Below are 19,806 nucleotides of genomic sequence, written 5' to 3'. Positions count from 1 at the left end.
AGCATACCTGTACTGTTGAAAAGTACCCAGATCAATATTATTGTTTCATTGAGCAGTCTGTAATGCATTGGCACCACAAATGATGGCTAGGTAGCAAGTGTAACACGTAAGTGTACACACATACTGTAGCAGTGATCTAGAAGTATATGCTCTCTTAATTGTATGAATTGATTATCAGTTTTTACGTCCTGTTTGACAGTTAGGTCATCGCGCAACATGGACGCAAAAAATAAGCACATTTTCATTTTTATTTCTTTCAGTTATGAAACATATTAACAATACAAGTTACCATAACACTAAGTTTTGATTTCTGAAAGGAATGAATTCTTATTTCAGTTTAACACAAGAAGTGCAGTTGACAACCGCCAATGTTTCTGAAGCTATTAGTCAGTCATCAGTCTGTGTAAACAATGAGGCATGTTTTTCTTATGATTTCGACATTTAATTTGAGAACATCTCAAATGAAAAAAGTACTGACAGAGCTTTTCAAATCTGATACCTTAGCTACAAATGTTATCAATATGAAGACAATGCCAGACTTTATTGCCTCTTGCAATGAACCTGAGGCCTGTACTACGAAGCTGGTTCAACTTAACCTGGATATGTTGGAGTTAGCCGGTTGGCGTAATCCAAAACATACGCGCTGGCGCTAAACTGTACTACGACGCTGGATATCAAGTGGATCGCTCAAGCCGCCGTGTCCTATCTAGTTAGGTGCGCGTTCACATGAAAGGGGTGGTATTTGGAGCATTCGACCAATCTCAAACACGGAGAAGCGTACTGACAGCGCAGCGTCATACTTCCTGAATGAAAAATGAACTTTAATATTAGTCAAATATGAGGAAGTTAAACTTTAAACATCCATGACTTAAACACTTTACCCAGGATAAAAGCCACATAGCTGCACCTGCAAGGTGAATACAGCTGGTAAAAGAAAAAGTGTTTGAATGCGTACATTAACAGGTTTATGAAATCACTGCCCCGTCCAAGACACGAGTGGATCTGACTTTAATTAGGAGAATTTGACTCGAGTGTTTCGTCAATTTAATGTGTTGCTTAAAATAATACTTCTGCATACAGTATGTGACACTGTGAGTGTTGCACGGCCAGATACGGCTCAAGAAGCTGACTCAAATAAGGAAATATATGATACATTATGATGTGATATGATATGAATGATAATGGGACACATCTACGTCTGCACTCACAGTGCCGCGGACTGTACTTAATGTTACTCTGATCCGGTTACTTATGTCGTGGCAGATATTTAAGTAAGCTTTCTTAACGCTAATGTTATAATAGTCAGATTGCTCTGAAGATGGGAGGGGATATTCTATTAATTTTCACGTTCACACAGTCAGTTGATTTGGCCGGTCGTCTTTCCTGCAACGGCAGTTTAAACTGTATTTCCTTTCTCCTCCTGTCATATGAATTGATCGCTTTAAACTCCGCACACGGAGCTCTGATTGGTCAGCAGGCGGTACTTTCACTGAGTTGATCTCTTAGCCTGCCACCTAACCTGCTCCGGAGCAGGTTTGCCGCTCAGCATAAGTTACCATGGAGATCTAGCCCGCTAAAAAGAGAACCAGCGTCGTAGGACCGGAAAGCCCGAGATTTCCCTGAATTTAGCCGGCTAAGTGAAAATCCAGCTTCGTAGTACAGGCCTCAGGTGTCTCTACATTAGGGCTGCATCTTCTGAGTCCCTCTGTCCCCTGAGGTGTGTGTGTGTGTGTGTGTGTGTGTGTGTGTGTGTGTGTGTGTGTGTGTGTGTGTGTGTGTGTGTGTGTGTGTGTGTGTGTGTGTGTGTGTGTGTGTGTGTGTGTGTGTGTGGTGTGTGTGTGTGTGTGTGTGTGTGTGTGTGTGTGTGTGTGGTGTGTGTGTGTGTGTGTGTGTGTGTGTGTGTGTGTGTGTGTGGTGTGTGTGTGTGTGTGTGTGTGTGTGTGTGTGTGTGTGTGTGTGTGTGTGTGTGTGTGTGTGTGTGTGTGTGTGTGTGTGTGTGTGTGTGTGTGTGTGTGTGTGTGTGTGTGTGTGTGTGTGTGTGGCACATACAATTGTTTGGATTTTAAGGGTTGATATTTGAAAATCACTTTTGCCCCATCCAAGTCTATATTTGATGTATTTCTTATTTGGTAACATCTTTTAGGGAAATGCACCCTCCCAGTCTGTTTCATATTCCAAAGAGTGATATTATGATCGTTGAGCCATCAAGGAACACCGACAATAATCTACAGTATCTCTGATCTTCTTTCAAATAATTCAATCATCTAAACAAACCAATGTGTGAAGCCTGGAATGACAGATTGTATATTTCCCAGCTTGAATACTACTTTTCACATTGATCAACTCTTCCTCTCACAACAGTATGTGATTGTTTCAGGAAAGAAAAGGAAATATTAAACCTTCGTGTGCCTTAAGCTCATCTTGGCGGAGAGAATTTGCTCAATGCATACATAAGGAATATGAGTATGAGGAAGGAGGCATGACATTTTACTGCTTGACATTTTTTGAATGCGACCCACTGTTCACAAAGAAACTTCCCTCCCGTACCATTTCCCCTCCCTATTTCTGTCTCATGGCTGCTTCCTAACCTTTTAATGAAGATCCTCAGCAACCGTGTTGTCACTGGACTCTTTCAGCCATCTTTATTTACCTCTTGTCCTGAATGGGCCTGCCAGTAAAGGTCACCTCCCACTGGGAGAGGAGTCAGGCAGGTTACATTCTGAGTCTGATCTTAAAACACTATTGTTTTTCTTCTTCCATAATGTTGTAGTCTCCTACTCATCTTGTTTTCTGTCTGTATTGCCCCATCCACCGGTTCAGTATCTAATGCTTTAGCTGTAGCTTTGCGGGCTGTCAGTGGTTTTATCAAACTGGTGTAATGTACCAGTTTCTCTGAATTTGCCTAGCGTAGCTATTTGGATTTGATCAGTGTATGTGTTGCGTAGTTAGATATTCTCCATCTGGATATGTTTTTGTTGTGAGGAGATTGTACATGGGCACTATTTGGGCCGAATTGATGGAAATTGAACAAGGCAATGCGAATAATTCTCACTGGTGTGAATAGTTTCCTCATCACATTTTTGCATTGCACTGATGTAAAACGACTTTTCATGCAGCTGATGGCAGTAACATTTGTATGGAAATGAAGAATTGAAATCAAGTCATCTTTGAATTGTCCCACATGTGCACAGCAACATGTATATTCATATTCTGACCTTTTGCTTCACTTACATTTTGCGACAGCATCGTTGTAGTGGTGGAGAACAGAGACATGAGGGCTGAGCAGCACAGTCCTCTTTAGCTTCTCATTGGCTGGAGCTGGATAAGAGAAACCAGGGTTGCGGTCGAATAGTAAAAAAAAACAGCTCCTATCGTCTATTCCTTGACCTCTGTGTGAAACGTCACGGGGTTAAGGAATAGTGGATAGGAGAATTCTAAAGGACTTAGGAGAAGAGACTGCGGTGCTTTGAGAATCCGACTGCACTTTCACTATCCGACGTGTTTATGATGCGCCAGCGGACGTTGCTGTTGTTTTATGCTTTATGAACGTGGACAACAGAGAAACATATTCTTCATGACCAAAGTTGGAATTGAAATAAAAAAGGAAAGTGAAACTTATGCTCGTCACCCTCTCCCTCCGGTCCACATTAATACAAATGATCCCAATACGTATGATTGTATGAAAAGATCTTAAAATCAATACAAATGTATTTATTATAACCGTTAGTCCTTAACATCTATCACTGTGTATATCACCATTCAAACATCTTTTAAAAGTTGAACAAACCCCACACAGCTCAGTAAAGACTGTGAAATGTTGACTTTATTTGATCATTTCAGTAAAAACTAACGTTCATATTTCTCTTTTTGATTATAACACTGATGAACGTTCAAAACAAAGCACTTTGGCAAGTTACCACATACGTTTTAAAAAGCTTAATAAGCATTGTAACTTTCATGATATCATTTCTCGGTCATAATTGGTTGTTTCCGTGAACGGCCGAATGTTGTGTGACGGCATATGCTGCGGCCGCAAGGCATTGTGGGGCAGCATTTTCTCCTCTCCTTTCTTAAAAGGAGGTCCAGTGGTTCCTAGGCTAAAGGAGGTTATAAAGGAAGTTTCAAACCTCCTTTCCTATCATCTAGAGAATTCAAACGGCTCTTATCATGGCTGCCACTGAGGTACTTCCAGGTCATTTCACTCCGTTAGGAAGGTCCCTAAGCTAAATGGAGTATTCGACCGCAAACCAGCTCCAGCTTGCTTTTGAGAGCTTGTGCTGATATAAAGTTCAGGTTGACATTTTGCATTCAAAAACTGACAATTTGAGGAACCTTTAGAGTCTGCCTCTAGCTGAGTATCCTATTTCTCTTCCTCTTTTTGACCTTACCCTCCCGTCCCTGAACACACCACGTGTGTGGTAGGACAGACATGACCTCATGCTGACCCAGCGGCGGAGCCTCCTCAGAAGGTCTCTTATCTCTGCCAGCCTGGCCTCAGTGCGTGCTGACTGTGGGCGGACCACTGCACTCACATTTCAACCAGCGCCTATTCAATGTTGTTGTGAACATTATTGAAGCTGGTGGACTCACAGAAAGGCCAGGGATATCTTTTTACAAATTAGACAGACTCTTGGAGTGAAAACAGTACCTTTTACCTGAGGCTTAAACTTTTTAAATGATCTTGCTACCTGCCATGATTTGATCTCTGCAGTACACAGATAAAGAACATTGAAAACACATAAAAGACACATACAGCCAGATCTGATGATGTTTAACACCTCACAGAGCCAGCTGAGACATGTTCTGTGGTCATTCTGTTCTCCTTAGGATTTGATAGGGGAGTCATTTCCATAATACTGTATTTGAAGTGTAGGCACATCTTCAAGAGGAGCTATTTGATCAAAGCTGTCCTGCCAAACACGTTTAAGAAAACCATCTAGAATCTTACTCTTTCTTAAATAAATTGTGTTTCTAAGATTCATTTCAACTGGTAGCATCATATCTCACCAGTTAAATCATTTGTGGTTTATTTCTTTAAGATTTAATTATTTAAGTAAACTTAGCTTTAAGGAATGTTGGCTTGTAGGACTATACATTATCCTGAGTTTAGAAGCAAGTCAATCTAGAAGAAAAATATAGAAAGTGAATTTATTAATTTTGTACACCTCTATTTCAACAGTAAGTCGTTAAAGATACAAACATTATATATATTAAATTCTCCTGTTTCCAAATAAAACTTATATTAAAACATCATTGATCAAATGATGTACAACAAGTCTTTGTGTTGCTGAAGGGTAGGGCGCCAACATCCCTGACATACTAACACACCAACCTCATGAAGTATTTTAATTAGGTTAGTCCCACTGCTAAAACCTAACCATGATGCTAATTAGCCCCATTGATTGTCCTCCTCTCCTCTTTTAACTCACCCTCACTCCACTCAGCTGTAATGAGGTTGTATATTTTAGGACTACATACTTTCAATCCAATAAAAAGAACATATAATATTCCGATGGATTTGGGTTCGCGCAAATGCATTTTATAAACCCAGATGTCACACTATGTACAGTGTTGAATTTCTTTAAATAGTCTTGAGTTTAACAATCTCTTTTGGATTGAATACTACTTTAAGACGCCGTTACTTCAGCATAACTCATTTAATAGATCTTTTTAATTTGTGTCAAATGAAAAGAAGGTTTCGACAGCCTGTCAAACCGACAGTTAACCTGACCTTTACGTCAATGCTAAACATACATTAAAGCAATGCTATAAGGTAATGTACCTTAGCTTAGGTAAACCAGTGTGGCCTTAAACTGTAGATACGGCACACCACTAATCAGTACATATATTTTGCTGTGATGAAATATGTCTTTCAAAAGCTGTAATACAGTTGTAATACCACTGGAGGGGAACTAGACAACGTTAAGCTTTCATGTAATTGTTGCAATGTTAAGTAATATACAATTTGAATTACTAGCCTACTTGTTTTCATCAACTCGCTTAATGTAAATAATACATCATGGCATTTCATGGCCGCCTCATAGCCAACATTGTATTCATCTGTTTTTTTTATAAATGATTTTCTTTCAATTTGGTGTATTTTATCTGTCACTATATTAATAAAGGTATAACATGCAATAAGGGCCAACCTATTAGAGTTAAGGCGAAGATGGAGTTACTGCAACGTGTTTTTATTGTTCTATAGCACAGGGTTTCCCACACATAGACTTTACTTGGGCGGGCCGCCCAGGAGTGGAGTGCACCAGCTGGGCATAGTATATTAACGGCCGCCCAAGTATATTTCGCGACCCATTTAGGTTTTTTAACCTGAACTCCTGAACAACAACAAAAAACCCGCGTTTTATCCAGTTTGTACACAACGATGGAGAAACTTAACAAGCAGCAGTGGTCCACTGAAGAGACCAGCTACCTACTGGGAATCTGGTCTTCCGAAGAGGTACAGAGGAAGCTGGAGCACAATCGGCCATTGTTGTTGTTGTCGGTGTGAGCTGTGAGGGGTTTCCGCGCGGTTTGGCTTTATGAAGCAGGCACGCAAACGGTTACGTCATGACGCAAACGATGACTCGATGATGCAGCACCAGTCGGAAAAGAGCCGGAGCTAAACCTGAAAAGCTCTAGCACGGAGCTTGAACCGGAGTTGCGTTGGTGTGAATTAGGTATGTGTGTCATTCAAGCTCGGGATAACCTCAGCTCAGGTGAGGTAAAGGACTCTCTGAGTGTTTAGATAGTTAATTTAGTCTAAGTTCTCAGTGGGTCTCAAACGGTTTGGTCACCATTTATGTAAACACATATTTCCATTTGAGGGGGGAGTGATTAGTAAAAACGCATGAATAAAAAAAAAGGAGGAGGCTGGAGACAGGAGAGGCTGGTTCAGGAGCGCAGACACACTCACAACTATAAATGAACCATAAATAAATAAACAAGTTTCAGTGTTTTTTCATATTGGATATGATATGTTATTGGCTATGGCCATGATTTTATGATTATTGAAATGTATACAGTTCTGTTTCATATGGGTGTTCCCATAGATCTAGTCTCTTTATTTTCCCCTCAAAATGCACCAGATTGACGCATTTAACTCCAAAATGTAAAGAAAAATCTTATCGGGGGAGCATGCCCCCCTAGAGGATTTGAGGTCCACCCCCACTTCAAATCACATGGATAGGTTCCTAAATAGATTTACCATTTATAAAAAAATTAAAAAAAAAAAAAAATAGTAACCCATGTCCATATGTTTATTTGTGGGTAGTATATTTAGACTATAGGGCTATCACTATGGGCCCTGCCTGTACCTGTTCGCTCTGCCATCGCGTGAAGGGTCTGCTAACAAGCGACCAACAGAAAGGTTAATGTTAATGTTGTTGCACGTCACAAAGGCACGTCATCTCAACCTCCGCTACCACCACCACCCCAAGTATATTTCAGATCTGTGGGAAACACTGTAGCATATTCTCATATTTAATACAACTTGGAACTCGAACCTTGGACACGTGTAACAAATGTCATCCCATTTGATACCATACTGAAGAAGTGGGAAAGCGATCCTAATGGTCTGTCCACTTTTAGTCTGAGTGCCGATCTCTGGATTTCAAAGTCTGCTGACACACTGTTAGACCTGAAAGTACGTCTAATTAATGGCTCCACTGTCTTCACCAAAGTAAGTCCATGCTCTCTTAATTGTGGCAAAGTCCAAGTTGTGAAGGGTCTGTGTGCTGAGATCGTTTGCTTTGCTTCAAGGCCTGTCCTCACTAGGGGTGTTGAAAATAATCGTTTCTACGATGCATTGCGATGCGGACGTGGACGATTCGGTATCGATGCAGTGACGGAAGATAATCGATTATAGCGTAGTAACGTTGCTTCCTGATTTTCCGGCCGCGGCTTTACTATAATGTTTTTTTTTCTGTCACTTTAATATCAAATCGGTCGGTGACGCAGAGATCAGGGAACAGACGTGACAGCGGCACAGCAACACCAAACACGGAGCAGTCTGCTTTATCCACCAACACAAGAACACCAGTCCAGAACCAACAGCAGAAGGACCCGCTCTGAATCACTCCGTGTCGCTGCGGCTCAGAGACACAAGGATTTATGTTTTTCAAAAATAATCGCGTTACAATCATGTCAGGTTTTTGGTGGATTTAATTAAGTCTTGGATTGCAGAGTATGAATGTCCTCTAGCAATTTTCAGACGACATTATTATATACGTGTGTAAAGTTTATGAAGGCAGGAGGAAAAAAGCTTCCGCGATCACCGTCTCCTCTCCGTTCCTCCAAACCCCGCCCCCTCCCTGAAAATAATGAGTGACAGGCTGATAGTGACCCGATAGAAACTTTATTATTCACTTAATCACGGATTGAGATATAATGAAGCTAACTTAATCTCATACATTCATGGGATTTATGTAACAGTAAGACAGAGAATGTAAGTGTGCACCCACATGCACTATTTTAGTTTGTATATGCTATTGTAAATACTCCTGTTGTCTGCTGTGTTCAGACTCAAGTCCTGTGTGTGATGCCACATTCAGGACATGCAGTGTCCTTTTTTTAACAGAAGACCGTTGCTAGAAGCTGCAGCTAGACTGCAGAAGCATTAGTTTTTTGTTTTTGAGGATGGAACAACTTCACACACAGATATAGGGAGGCTAGACCTATACAATTAATTTATTTTGGTTTATAAATTAATGTCAAGACATTTATGTTATTGATTTCTGAAGCACTTTCTAAATAATAAAAAGAGAGTTCATATGTATTTACTGCATGTATGCATTGATGAAAAATAAGCCATGTGCAGTAATATAGAAAATTGAGGATGCAACGCATTGGTATGAATCGTGATGCATCGGGATATCGAATTGAATCGAATCGTTGACAGGATAATCGTAATCGAATCGTGAGACCAGTGAAGATGCACAGCCCTAGTCCTCACCTGCACTCATTGTAGAGGCTGTAATATGTTCAATGGTTACCGTGTTGGGACGGTTGCCGTTAACAACACCGCCGAGAGGCAGAGGGGATGCTCTGTAATTGATTAACCATAACATGCTGTTCCTTTGCACGGATACCAATCTTGCCAGGAAAGATGTGAACACAGAAATCATACATTTGCCTCGAGTCCTGGTCTTTAAATCTGTCTATAATCTGAAATCTGGAAAATGTTTCTCTGTTGAAGCGGTTCCCTTACTTCTCTGGTGAAAAATATGTGTGTGCTAAGATCATTTATGTGTACTTGAGAGAATTTGAAGGAACATTTAGTGCACTTAAAATGTCATTAAGAAGAATGGGCTGCTTATTTTTCAGCAGACACGCTTGGCATCATTATAGTGTGCCAAGTGCCTTTCGGAGCTGTGCTTTATGTACATTGACTACATTTTGGTGGTTTTATGAAACTCAAACATCAAAATAACATTCCTTACGGTTCACTTTCATGTCAGGACCTGAAAAACATTTTTACCACACAGTTAGACTTTTCATTGTGGCATTCAAGCTCATTAAAAAAAATGTTTCTTCCTAGTTGACAGTGAGTGTTTGTTTTTTGCAGTTTTTTTCTCATTAAAGTGTTGAAAACGTTTTTCCACAAACCACAGCAGAGGATAGGCGGCCTTGTCCTGGCTCACCTCACACTCCCTACATTCCCTGCATCTTCCTCCATCGTTCTCATCCAAATGTCAGACTACATTGCTTCCTTTCCTTAAATGTTTCATATTTCCCACTCCCTTATGTCCCCTGTCTACCTCATTCCAGCTCAGACACATCTGGAACCCATCATCAGCTTTGATTACCAGCCTTATATATTAACACACGCTCATACACTCTAACACAGAGCTCTGACGCAGCACTCCAGCCCCTTCTGACAGACAGGAAGCAGAGATGATGCAATGTAATCCTGCTCTCTCACACACACACACACACACACACACACACACACACACACACACACACTTAATCTCATGATGTAACCGGCTCTCCGTTCGCCTGACAACACGTAGCAGAATGTTAACCTGTCACCTCCAACTGTGTCAACAACACACACTCCAAAGCAGCAGGTCCGGGTTCAGACTTGTGTGTGTCTGTCTCACTGTCTTCATTCCCGGAGCACCTTTGACTCCCATCAATCATTTGTTTCCAGGGCTGGGTGTCAGCGTTTTGAGCTTAGAGTATTAAAGGCTGTCATTATTTTATTTAGTTGATCAAATCCTTTCTAATATGATTTCTTTGCCAATATATTTGAAGGAGGTGAAGTTCCTTAACAGCTACTTTAGGGCTTTGCCTTCAAACAATGCTCATTTGTGTTGATCTATATGGAAAAAAGGGTTGGGTGCTTGACAGCATGTATATTTCAATTAGCAAAACTTGATTATTTTTAAATAAACATGATCATCATCATCATCATCATCATCATCATCATCATCATCATCATCATCATCATCATCATCATCATCATCATCATCATCATCATCATCATCATCATCATCGTCGTCGTCGTCGTCGTCGTCGTCGTCGTCGTCGTCGTCGTCGTCGTCGTCGTCGTCGTCGTCGTCGTCGTCGTCGTCGTCGTCGTCGTCGTCGTCGTCGTCGTCGTCGTCGTCGTCGTCGTCGTCGTCGTCGTCGTCGTCGTCGTCGTCGTCGTCGTCGTCGTCGTCGTCGTCGTCGTCGTCGTCGTCGTCGTCGTCGTCGTCGTCGTCGTCGTCGTCGTCGTCGTCGTCGTCGTCGTCGTCGTCGTCGTCGTCGTCGTCGTCGTCGTCGTCGTCGTCGTCGTCGTCGTCGTCGTCGTCGTCGTCGTCGTCGTCGTCTAGAATATGCTCTAGTTCAGGGCTGTCAAACTCAAGGCCCGGGGGCCAAATCCGGCCCGCGACTTCATTTTATGTGGCCCCACAAGAGCTTGCAAAGAATATAATATGTTTATTATACGGTTACATGCCGATTTACAGAAGCACGATGTCCATAAACTACATGTCCCTCAATGCATCTCAAATTTGACTTTTTTTCTCAGAATTTGACTTTTCTTTTTAAATCATTTTGTGACATTCTCACTGAAGAGACTTGCAATGATTTGCCCCAGACTTCTGCTTTCAGACGTAGTTAATTATGAAGTTATTACCCTATCAGATAATAATCCGATGCAGAGGCAATAATGTAATTTAATACATTATTTTATATGTATGATATATTTATATATGTATTTTTATATAGTCTTAAAGTTACAACCGGCCCTTTGAGTGCAACCATAATGCTGATGTGGCCCACGATGAAATTGAGTTTGACACCCCTGCTCTAGTTTAACCAAGGTGATGACCAAATGGCTTTTAACATTAGGAAAGGGTTCCCTGGAACCAAAAGCACCTTTAAACACAGTACATATAGTTCACTTATCTTAGCATTTATTTTTACTCAAACAGCAAATTTGTTTCATTCTAATGCATACATTTTTTTTTTTACATATATGATTGTATATTACTTTGCACAAGGATAATCTCTGTGTTAACTACAAACCAATCAGAGCAGACAGGACTCTGGCTCTAGACAGAGGGTGAAAAGACGAGCTCCAAAACAGGCAGTATGAGAAAAATAAAGACCTTTTTAGCATTCAATCATAAACATTACACATTAGAAGCACAATACAAATATGAAACCTGATAATGAGCATAATAGGGCCTCTTTAACACTTACATGTAACTGACAGAGATGCTTTGGTACCACCTAGGAACGGTCTGTGATGTGTGGCAACATGGTCATAACTCGGAAGAAACAACAAGATGGAATTGTTAACTTATTTTCCCAATCAAAATGTGACCGTCTTAGGTATAATATAAACGCTGATTCTCAATATTCAGGTCATGTCTTCACTGACAGGTGATGCATTCAGGTTCGGCTCTGAGCGTTAGGCGTGGTGCAGTGAAGCAGAAGGTAAAGGCTGTACTGTGAAAATGCTGCCTGCTCCTCACTGTACTGACTGCAAACAGCCAGCAGCTGGAGGACACACAGCAGCAGACCCAGGCCTGCATCACCACCATGGATCACTGTAGAGATAATTTGTTAGGAATGTTGTTAGACATGAGACACGAGAGGCCGAGACTAGAGACACACTGGATATAAACAAAGGTATAAGTACGTAATGTGCCTGCAGAAACACACAGCTAAAGGGGCCTGAAGAAACGTATAATGAACATTCCCAGAGAAGACAAGGCCGTCACTAAAGTGCTAATTACATTTGACACCTACCATAGGCTGTCTATAGGCGCTTTCACACCGCAGTACTTTTCCCACTTTAGTTCCGATATAGTTCCGAAATGTTGCGTTCACACCAAAAAAAATCTGAACTAAAATGAGTTCATGAGAACCTTTGTACCCCCTTTTCCGTCAGTTTTCAGTCCCTGCTAGAGAGCAGGGACTTTCATGGGAGAAAAAGATTCCTATGTCTGATTGGCTGGGCGGATTGCAAACCACGCCCCGTAAAACTTACAAAAAGTTTTGTGAAGCCGCCATTGTATTTGCTGGCATTAGCATTATTAGCATTAGCATTAGCCCAGCGCACAAATGCAGAGAGACTAACTTATGGCAACACAAAAGAAAACATGGGAGCGGTGGAGATGAGGAGGTGTCGGCGTTCTGGTGATTTTCTCGGAAGGCTTCAGTAGAAGCTGCTGGGAGTCCCAGCTGCTTCTACTGAAGCCAGTCCCCAACTCCGGGGACTTCCGGCCGGGGACTTTGGGCGGCAGTATACGCCGTGAAGTTGTTTGCGGCCTGCCAGTAAACCCAAAGCAGAAGAAGAAGAAGTGACGTCAACGGCTTCATTTGCCTAATCCTCCCCCAGGGACTTATTCCGGTGTGAACGCGATCTGTACTTAGTTCATGAGAACTAAAGAGTTCTGATGAACTAAGTACAGATGAACCTTTGTGGGAAAAGTACTGCGGTGTGAAAGCGCCTCTTGTATAGAGCCCCAGTCAAATCAGCCCTGGAATAAGAGATATGTTTTGGAAGTCAAACTTGGTCAAACCTCGACTAAAGACATTCTTAGTGGACTTACACTTCAAACATGTTGCCATCTGATTGGTTGCACGCCGAAAGGTCAATGGTAACTGGCTTGAAGTTGAAATTGTTTGAATTTTGAGGTCGATCACTGCGCAATACAACAAGCAGTTAGTTGATTTATTCATTTTAGGGAAGGGTCATCACTGGTGAGCACAACTGAAATGTCTTAGTTTAATTAGTTATAATTGCAGTTTTCAGGTTTAATTACTCTTCTAAATAATCATGCTTAACCTGGGTATTTGTATAGAAACAGTCAGATCGTCAGGCTGTTTATCACCCCGCGAAAGGTTAGATCTTCGAAATGTTCTCGTTGGGTATATAGTTACGGACTTACTTACTAACTTATAGAAATGATCAGTAAACCTACAGAAACAAGATCCAAGCTTTGACCCAGTTAAGACAAGTCCAGGTACTTACAACAAGGCATGCATCAATCACATTGTGTCATGTTTACAGGAAACGGGGTCCTCTGGTGAGCTCAGAATATTCTTCAGATCAAACAAACTATAGAGAAAAGTGCTAGAAAGCGCTAAATGTTGACATTTTTTCTCCACTGAGCTCTGTTCTTCGCTGGTGGTCAGCCGGCACACCCACACACGCTGAGGGATTGTGAACAACTAAAACCTTTGTGGCTGCTTCCTCCCTTAACAGGCCACAAAACAAAACAAACGGACTGTTTAATCCTCCAGTCCACATGGTGCACTTTGCTGCGTAGTGCCTACCCATCTATCCCCCCCTGTGCTGAGCATGTGCCTCCACTGCATTAAAACTCTCTTGCAAGCCACTTGTGTCATTTTGCAGCATTTTTTCAGCTGTCGGCCCATTGAATCCACTCCAGAGAGTTTTTAAATCACGTTTTGGATCCACTTTGCTGCCAGGAAAATAATCCACAAGATTGATTGGGCCGGTCGGTGGTAGAATTCAACTTATTTACGTGATGCAACATCCCTTCTCGGCATCATCTCTGCAGATTTGTTGTGTTTTTGTTAGAGAAATGCTCAGCTGGGAGCTCTGCATCCTCCGTGGGAAGTGACAGTTGTGATAGATTGGAGATGCACATGTTGCATCACTGTGCACCGCTGCTCTCCACGGGACGGGACAAAAGATGAATGTCGTCCCAAATGTGATGCAGCAGGAACACGAGGCCAGAGGGAACGTGGGAAAATGGGGGAGGAAGAGAGAACGGAGGAAAGAAGAACATGATTACAAAATCCTGGTTTTACTTCCCTCTCAGTGGTGTAGGAAACACTTCCTGCTAGCCGTCAATCACATGTTCTGGCAGTTCCCCGGTTCATCTATGGTTGTTTTCTTTTCTTTGTCCACTTTCAAATCAATCTGTAGGAAACAAACCTTTGTGAAAGCCTATGAAGCTTCTTTAAAGTGAACTTGAATACTTATTTTTCAGTTATTCCCCTATTTATTCTCTTCAGCGCCACAGATGTTTTTCTTTTTCCAAACTCTTATGTTTAGTACTTCAATTTTACCGTTTGATTGAAGCCTCAGTCACTAAATAATCCTAGCTTTTAAGGAGGCCAATAGAAGCCCATCATCGTTTACGTTGAATGATATACACAGTACCTCACTGGGTGCGGCCAGGTGTCTTATACAGAACACATGCACACTACACAGGGTGTGAAGAGAGAATGCAGTCATGCAGGAATATGTGACTGCAGTTACTTGGTATTTGTTCTTTTGCAGGCTTTTTCCATTGTCAATGCATTTGTTGGAAACATACAAAATAAATGAGATAGAGAAATAATTTCCCACTAATTAACAAAGTGAATTAAGTTAATTAGCTACAGCTGATTAACTCTGCCAGCAAACTAGCCTCTTTAGTGGAATTGACACTCACCAGCTGAAACTGATCAGCTTGTCAAGGCCGGGGGGGCAAAGCTGTCTCTTCGGTGCAGAGCTCAAATTATTTGGTGATAAAACAAAAAGTCGGTCAACAGATCAAATCAATCAGCAACTATTTTGATATTTGATTAATCTTTTAAGTCATTATTACAAGAACAAAATACCAAAATTAGGACTCTCTAATGTGAGAATGTGCTTCTTCTTTTTGCTTGTTTTACATGAAATTAAATTGGGTACATTTGGGTTATTTTCTTCTGGTCAGACAAGAAAAGCAAAATAATAATAAAACCTTGCTGTCCTGATATTTTAATGGCTGGTTTATCAGTGTTTCAGATTATTTTACTTAGAAACGAACTGTCTTACTAGGCCTCATGGTGCTGCTGTACACTTAGTGACAGGCACAGTAAGAGTACCTTAGCAGCACGAGGATTAGGACCTGATCAATTAGCAGCTAATGCACTTAACAGCAGCTCATTAGGCAATATCCTGCCAGTGAAGGACAGTGACACTTTTTAAACCAATGTGTCTCTGGTCACTAGTTTACACAAGCCTTAAGTAAGTCTATTAATACAGATCGAATTCACTGTACTGTTACAAAAAAGTGTCATTGTTTTGATGGTTCAATGGAGCCGGTGTATCTGGAGCAATGTGGGTTATTAGGAAAGGATCAGGCCTTGCATAACCAATACCAATCCTTCAGAAATGACCTGAATTGGTGCCAGTTCTGTGGATCAGCCCGGACATCCGGAGCACGTTTCACTGCAGTGTAAATAATACACACACCCTCGCAAACAGTAACATGTCAACTCTGTGGTGTCAATTCATGTTGTAAGAAGGCGGGTCAGTTTACCTGCTACACTAATGACTTCCTGAACACACACATGACATTTGTGTGTTTGTCTCTGTATACTTTTAAGATGTTTGCATGCAAGGTCACTTCTTTTGAATGTTGTTTATGATGAAAGTCTCTTAATGATAGCTGTGCTACATCACACACAGATCCACAGACGCACACACTGACCTCTTAGCTGTGTTTCCACCAATTTGTGGTCTGTACAAGAGGCTCAGATCTGCATATCACACTCTCCTCCACAGATTACTATCGGTCTGCCCCCTGCTGGTAAACTAAAGAGCTGCAGGCTGTGACAATGACTGTAAATGTATTCAGCGTGCTGCAGCTCTCCCCCCAGAGACATACCAACATCAGCTGCACAGGCTGTACCAAATGAAGCTGTCACTCAAACAATAACGCAATAAAGCACCACAATCAGTCTAGTGTTTGACAGGTAGAAATGCCTTCGCTGCTCTGGAACATAATTAAATGAAACGACAGCGGGGGAGCAGAAATAAGGTGGGGTTATGTTATAGTTATGTGTTGGACTACTTGATCAATAGTGCTTCTGCAGCAATTCTTTTTTCATGACAAAGAAGCAGTTGTTCGCCTTTAATTCGTTCTGTTGGAGGTGAAATATTTACCCACACGCACGGACTGCAGTTATTGCGGACAGCTCTTCATGTGACCAATCATCTTATCTAAAACTGCTAGAAGACATCAACAGTGGCTTAAGTCTGTCATTTAAAAAACAAAACCAACTCTTTGTTGTACACACAGTTTTGGCACGCATTCAAAACCTTTTAGTCTGTAGGGCTGATGTAGTATTTGGTGACTAGTATTCAGAAAATGTGTCACTGCCTTGTGTTCATACTAACTTTGATGTCTGATTGTCTCTTAGGACATTGTTTGGGGTCAAATATCTCTGATATGTCAAAAACAATCACAATCCTTGAGGAAATACATTTCCTGTTTAAAATTAAATCGACAATGCAGTTATGTTTAATGGGAATATATTTTTTAAGGAGACCAACTTGCACATTACTCAATTTAGGTTTAGTCTATTCATATTGGATTTAAAATAATTTGTATATTGTGAAGTAATTGTCAGGTATTTCACGTGCTGGATTAAGCAAATCAGTCTTTAATCCATACAAGTCTGAACTGATTTCCAAGAATATCCTAAATTAGTGCAGTATAAGCTATTACTGAGGATCTTATCTATCTAAGGGTCTTATCCTCACTGAATACATTTTTTCAATACTACATTGTGTGTGTGTGTGTGTGTGTGTGTGTGTGTGTGTGTGTGTGTGTGTGTGTGTGTGTGTGTGTGTGTGTGTGTGTGTGTGTGTGTGTGTGTGTGTGTGTGTGTGTGTGTGTGTGTGTGTGTGTGTGTGTGTGTGTGTGTGTGTGTGTGTGTGTGTGTGTGTGTGTGTGTGTGTGTGTGTGTGTGTGTGTGTGTGTGTGTGTGTGTGTGTGTGTGTGTGTGTGTGTGTGTGTGTGTGTGTGTGTGTGTGTGTGTGTGTGTGTGTGTGTGTGTGTGTGTGTGTGTGTGTGTGTGTGTGTGTGTGTGTGTGTGTGTTATATTGGCCAAGAGAAATGGAAGCTTTCACTCAAGCTTTTTCTCACGTGTCGTGCAGCCATCTGGAAACTGTGAGTTTGTGCTAACGTGAGCCGCCCAGATGTTTCTGGAAAACTCTCGTCAAGGGCTGCTCCGTCGGCAAGAGAGAGGAGCATAAGAGCCCAGACAGGCCTTGTTTCCATGGAAACAGCAAATGTTTCCCAAATAATTTCAACCAGAATCCCACACAGAGACCTTGAGCATTTGTGAGTGAGTGTGTGTGTGTGTGTGTCCCTCAGGCATACAGATAACATTACTTCATCATTCCAGGTTTTTAAACACTTTATTATTTGACTAAGCTTTGGAAAACGTACCGAATATTTTTGTTATACCTCTCTAGGGCCTCGAGAAAGGCTGGTCCCCGCAAGTGAGGATCAAAAATGTGTTCCCCAAGGCAAATAATAACCAGCGTGTTTGTGTGACGGCTGGACCGTATTCTCTCTGGAGATTCTCTTAGGAGAGCTTTGGGAATATCAAGGAAGTCAAGAGGAACCTTTCCCTTATTCCACTGACAAAGTGAATTATATATCAGTCTCTCTGTCGCTCTGCTGCTGCTCGGTGGCCGAAGGTGTGGGTTAATGACAGAGCCGAGTGCCTCTTACACCGCTGACTGCTCTTGTTGCATGAAAACAGGTGTGTTTGTGTTGAAGGAGACGTGGTGACGGCGAGCGGTGAGCGTTGTGTTTTATGACTTTGTTTTGGCTCTCAGCCCGCTCTTTAACAGAGACCCCACACTGTCTGACTGCTGGTCCTCGGATATTTCTCTTCTTTACTTTAAACCAGGTTAAGGATCTAGAGTACGTTTTTCTTGATACATTTGTAACAACGCTCTTCTCAAAAACAAATCTTATTTCCCCCATTCACAATATCTTTTACCGAAAGGCAATACAATCGATTGTATTATAGGGGCTATATACCTAAACATATACTATGAACTGTGCTTAAAATATTTGACAGTTGTTGGTTTTGATGTGCGACCTAGATGAAGGATCATTTGTGGACAGTATGAACATTTTGACATTACATGCCATTATATGTGAACAAAGTCTTATCAGTTTTCTTGTTGTTGATCCTCTCTCTCCTTCGTCTTTCCAGAAGGAGTTTGTACCTCCTCCTCCTCTCCTCTTAAGGAAGATGAGTAACCCCGACCTTTCCCCCGCAGCCACCGCTGCCACCAAATCCAAACTGCACCGCCAGCTGAGCCAGGACGAGAGCTGGGGCCGACGCAGCAGCTTGGCCATGACCGGTAACAGAACCATATCATTACATGTTTCAGAAATCAAGATGTCCTGCTCTGTTTTAAAACACTTCATGGTGCGAGATGTAAATTATATCCTACAGATTCTGACCAAATAAAAAAAGCTGGTCTAGTTTGTGAAGCTCAACCCACACGGGGTCAGAGTTACCTGAGGTTGTTCTGTGATTCGTGATCTCTCGTGTTTTTAATCCAGCGCCAATCTGCCATCCACCACAGATGAACCGCCATGTTTCCATCAGAGGTCATTTGGAAACATGAATCCCATGTGAAGCAGCAGTGCAGAGTGAACTGTTGGTTTTCTATCACTTTTTCACAGGGACTGGTTTGTGTTGTTGTCTTTTGGGTTTAGGAAATTGACATTTGGAAATGATTCATGTGAGCTAAGATTGAGCTAGTTTGAGGTGCCGTTTACACGAGGACAAAACGGCTTGTATCTGCATAGTTTCTCTTACGTATAGCCCAATTATTTACACGAGGCCGTAACAAACGGACCCCACAAACGATAACGGGTCCCAAGGTGGATAGATTTGCAAACGAAACTCTCTGGGGGGTCAAACGAGTCCGTGTAATCGCCTCTATACGAATATTTCCTGAAAAAATAACGATAGCCCCACCTCTCCTGCTCACTGCTGCTCACTGCTGTAGCATGGCCAGTAGCTACTGTCAGTAGCTACTGCTAGTGCTACTGCTACTGACCATGCTACAGATGTTAGTGCAACATCTACAGCTCCTCTACCACAACCATCAGCAACAAGTGGACATGGAGAATTACATGAACTACATGTTGCTAAATCCACCGCGGGGCATAAACAGAAGGGTAGCCATGGCAACATTGCTCCGGGCCATGCTCCGGGGTCTTCTTCGCTGCTTTTGGTGTATTTTGTGGCGGAAGTTACAGCGCCACTTACAGTCCCGGCATATGTACTACAGCGTTTCCAGCGGTCTCGTTTGAACAGACACGTTAAATGAAACGAATGCATGTGAACGGAAGACTTTTTTTTGAATACGCATACTGTGCATAAACGCAAACGTTCCCGTGTGCATATGGCCTGAATCTCATCCAGTTATTCAGGGTGGAGACCACATTTCTATGACTATGAATCACTCAAGTTAAGTGAGACGCAGACATCTCTTAGGGGACTCTGTGTCTCCATGTGTTACTGATGAAAGCTCAGCTGGGTTTG

At 41.8% G+C, this 19,806-nt stretch overlaps 1 protein-coding gene across 4 annotated transcripts in view; it reads left to right on the top strand.

Annotated features, from left to right (window-relative positions):
- The window catches only part of mast2 (microtubule associated serine/threonine kinase 2), a 203,219-nt gene that overhangs the window by 41,795 nt on the left and 141,618 nt on the right, over positions 1-19,806 (top strand). For all 4 annotated transcript variants that reach the window (XM_034147305.1, XM_034147303.1, XM_034147302.1 and 1 more), the window contains exon 2: positions 18,460-18,610. In XM_034147305.1, the coding sequence (XP_034003196.1) occupies positions 18,460-18,610 (151 nt within the window). The remainder of the gene's footprint in view (positions 1-18,459; positions 18,611-19,806) is intronic.

This window comes from Trematomus bernacchii, unplaced genomic scaffold (genome assembly GCF_902827165.1).
Source record: "Trematomus bernacchii unplaced genomic scaffold, fTreBer1.1, whole genome shotgun sequence".
In the NCBI taxonomy this organism is placed as follows: Eukaryota; Metazoa; Chordata; class Actinopteri; order Perciformes; family Nototheniidae; genus Trematomus; species Trematomus bernacchii.
This window is presented reverse-complemented; position numbering and strand designations above follow the sequence as displayed.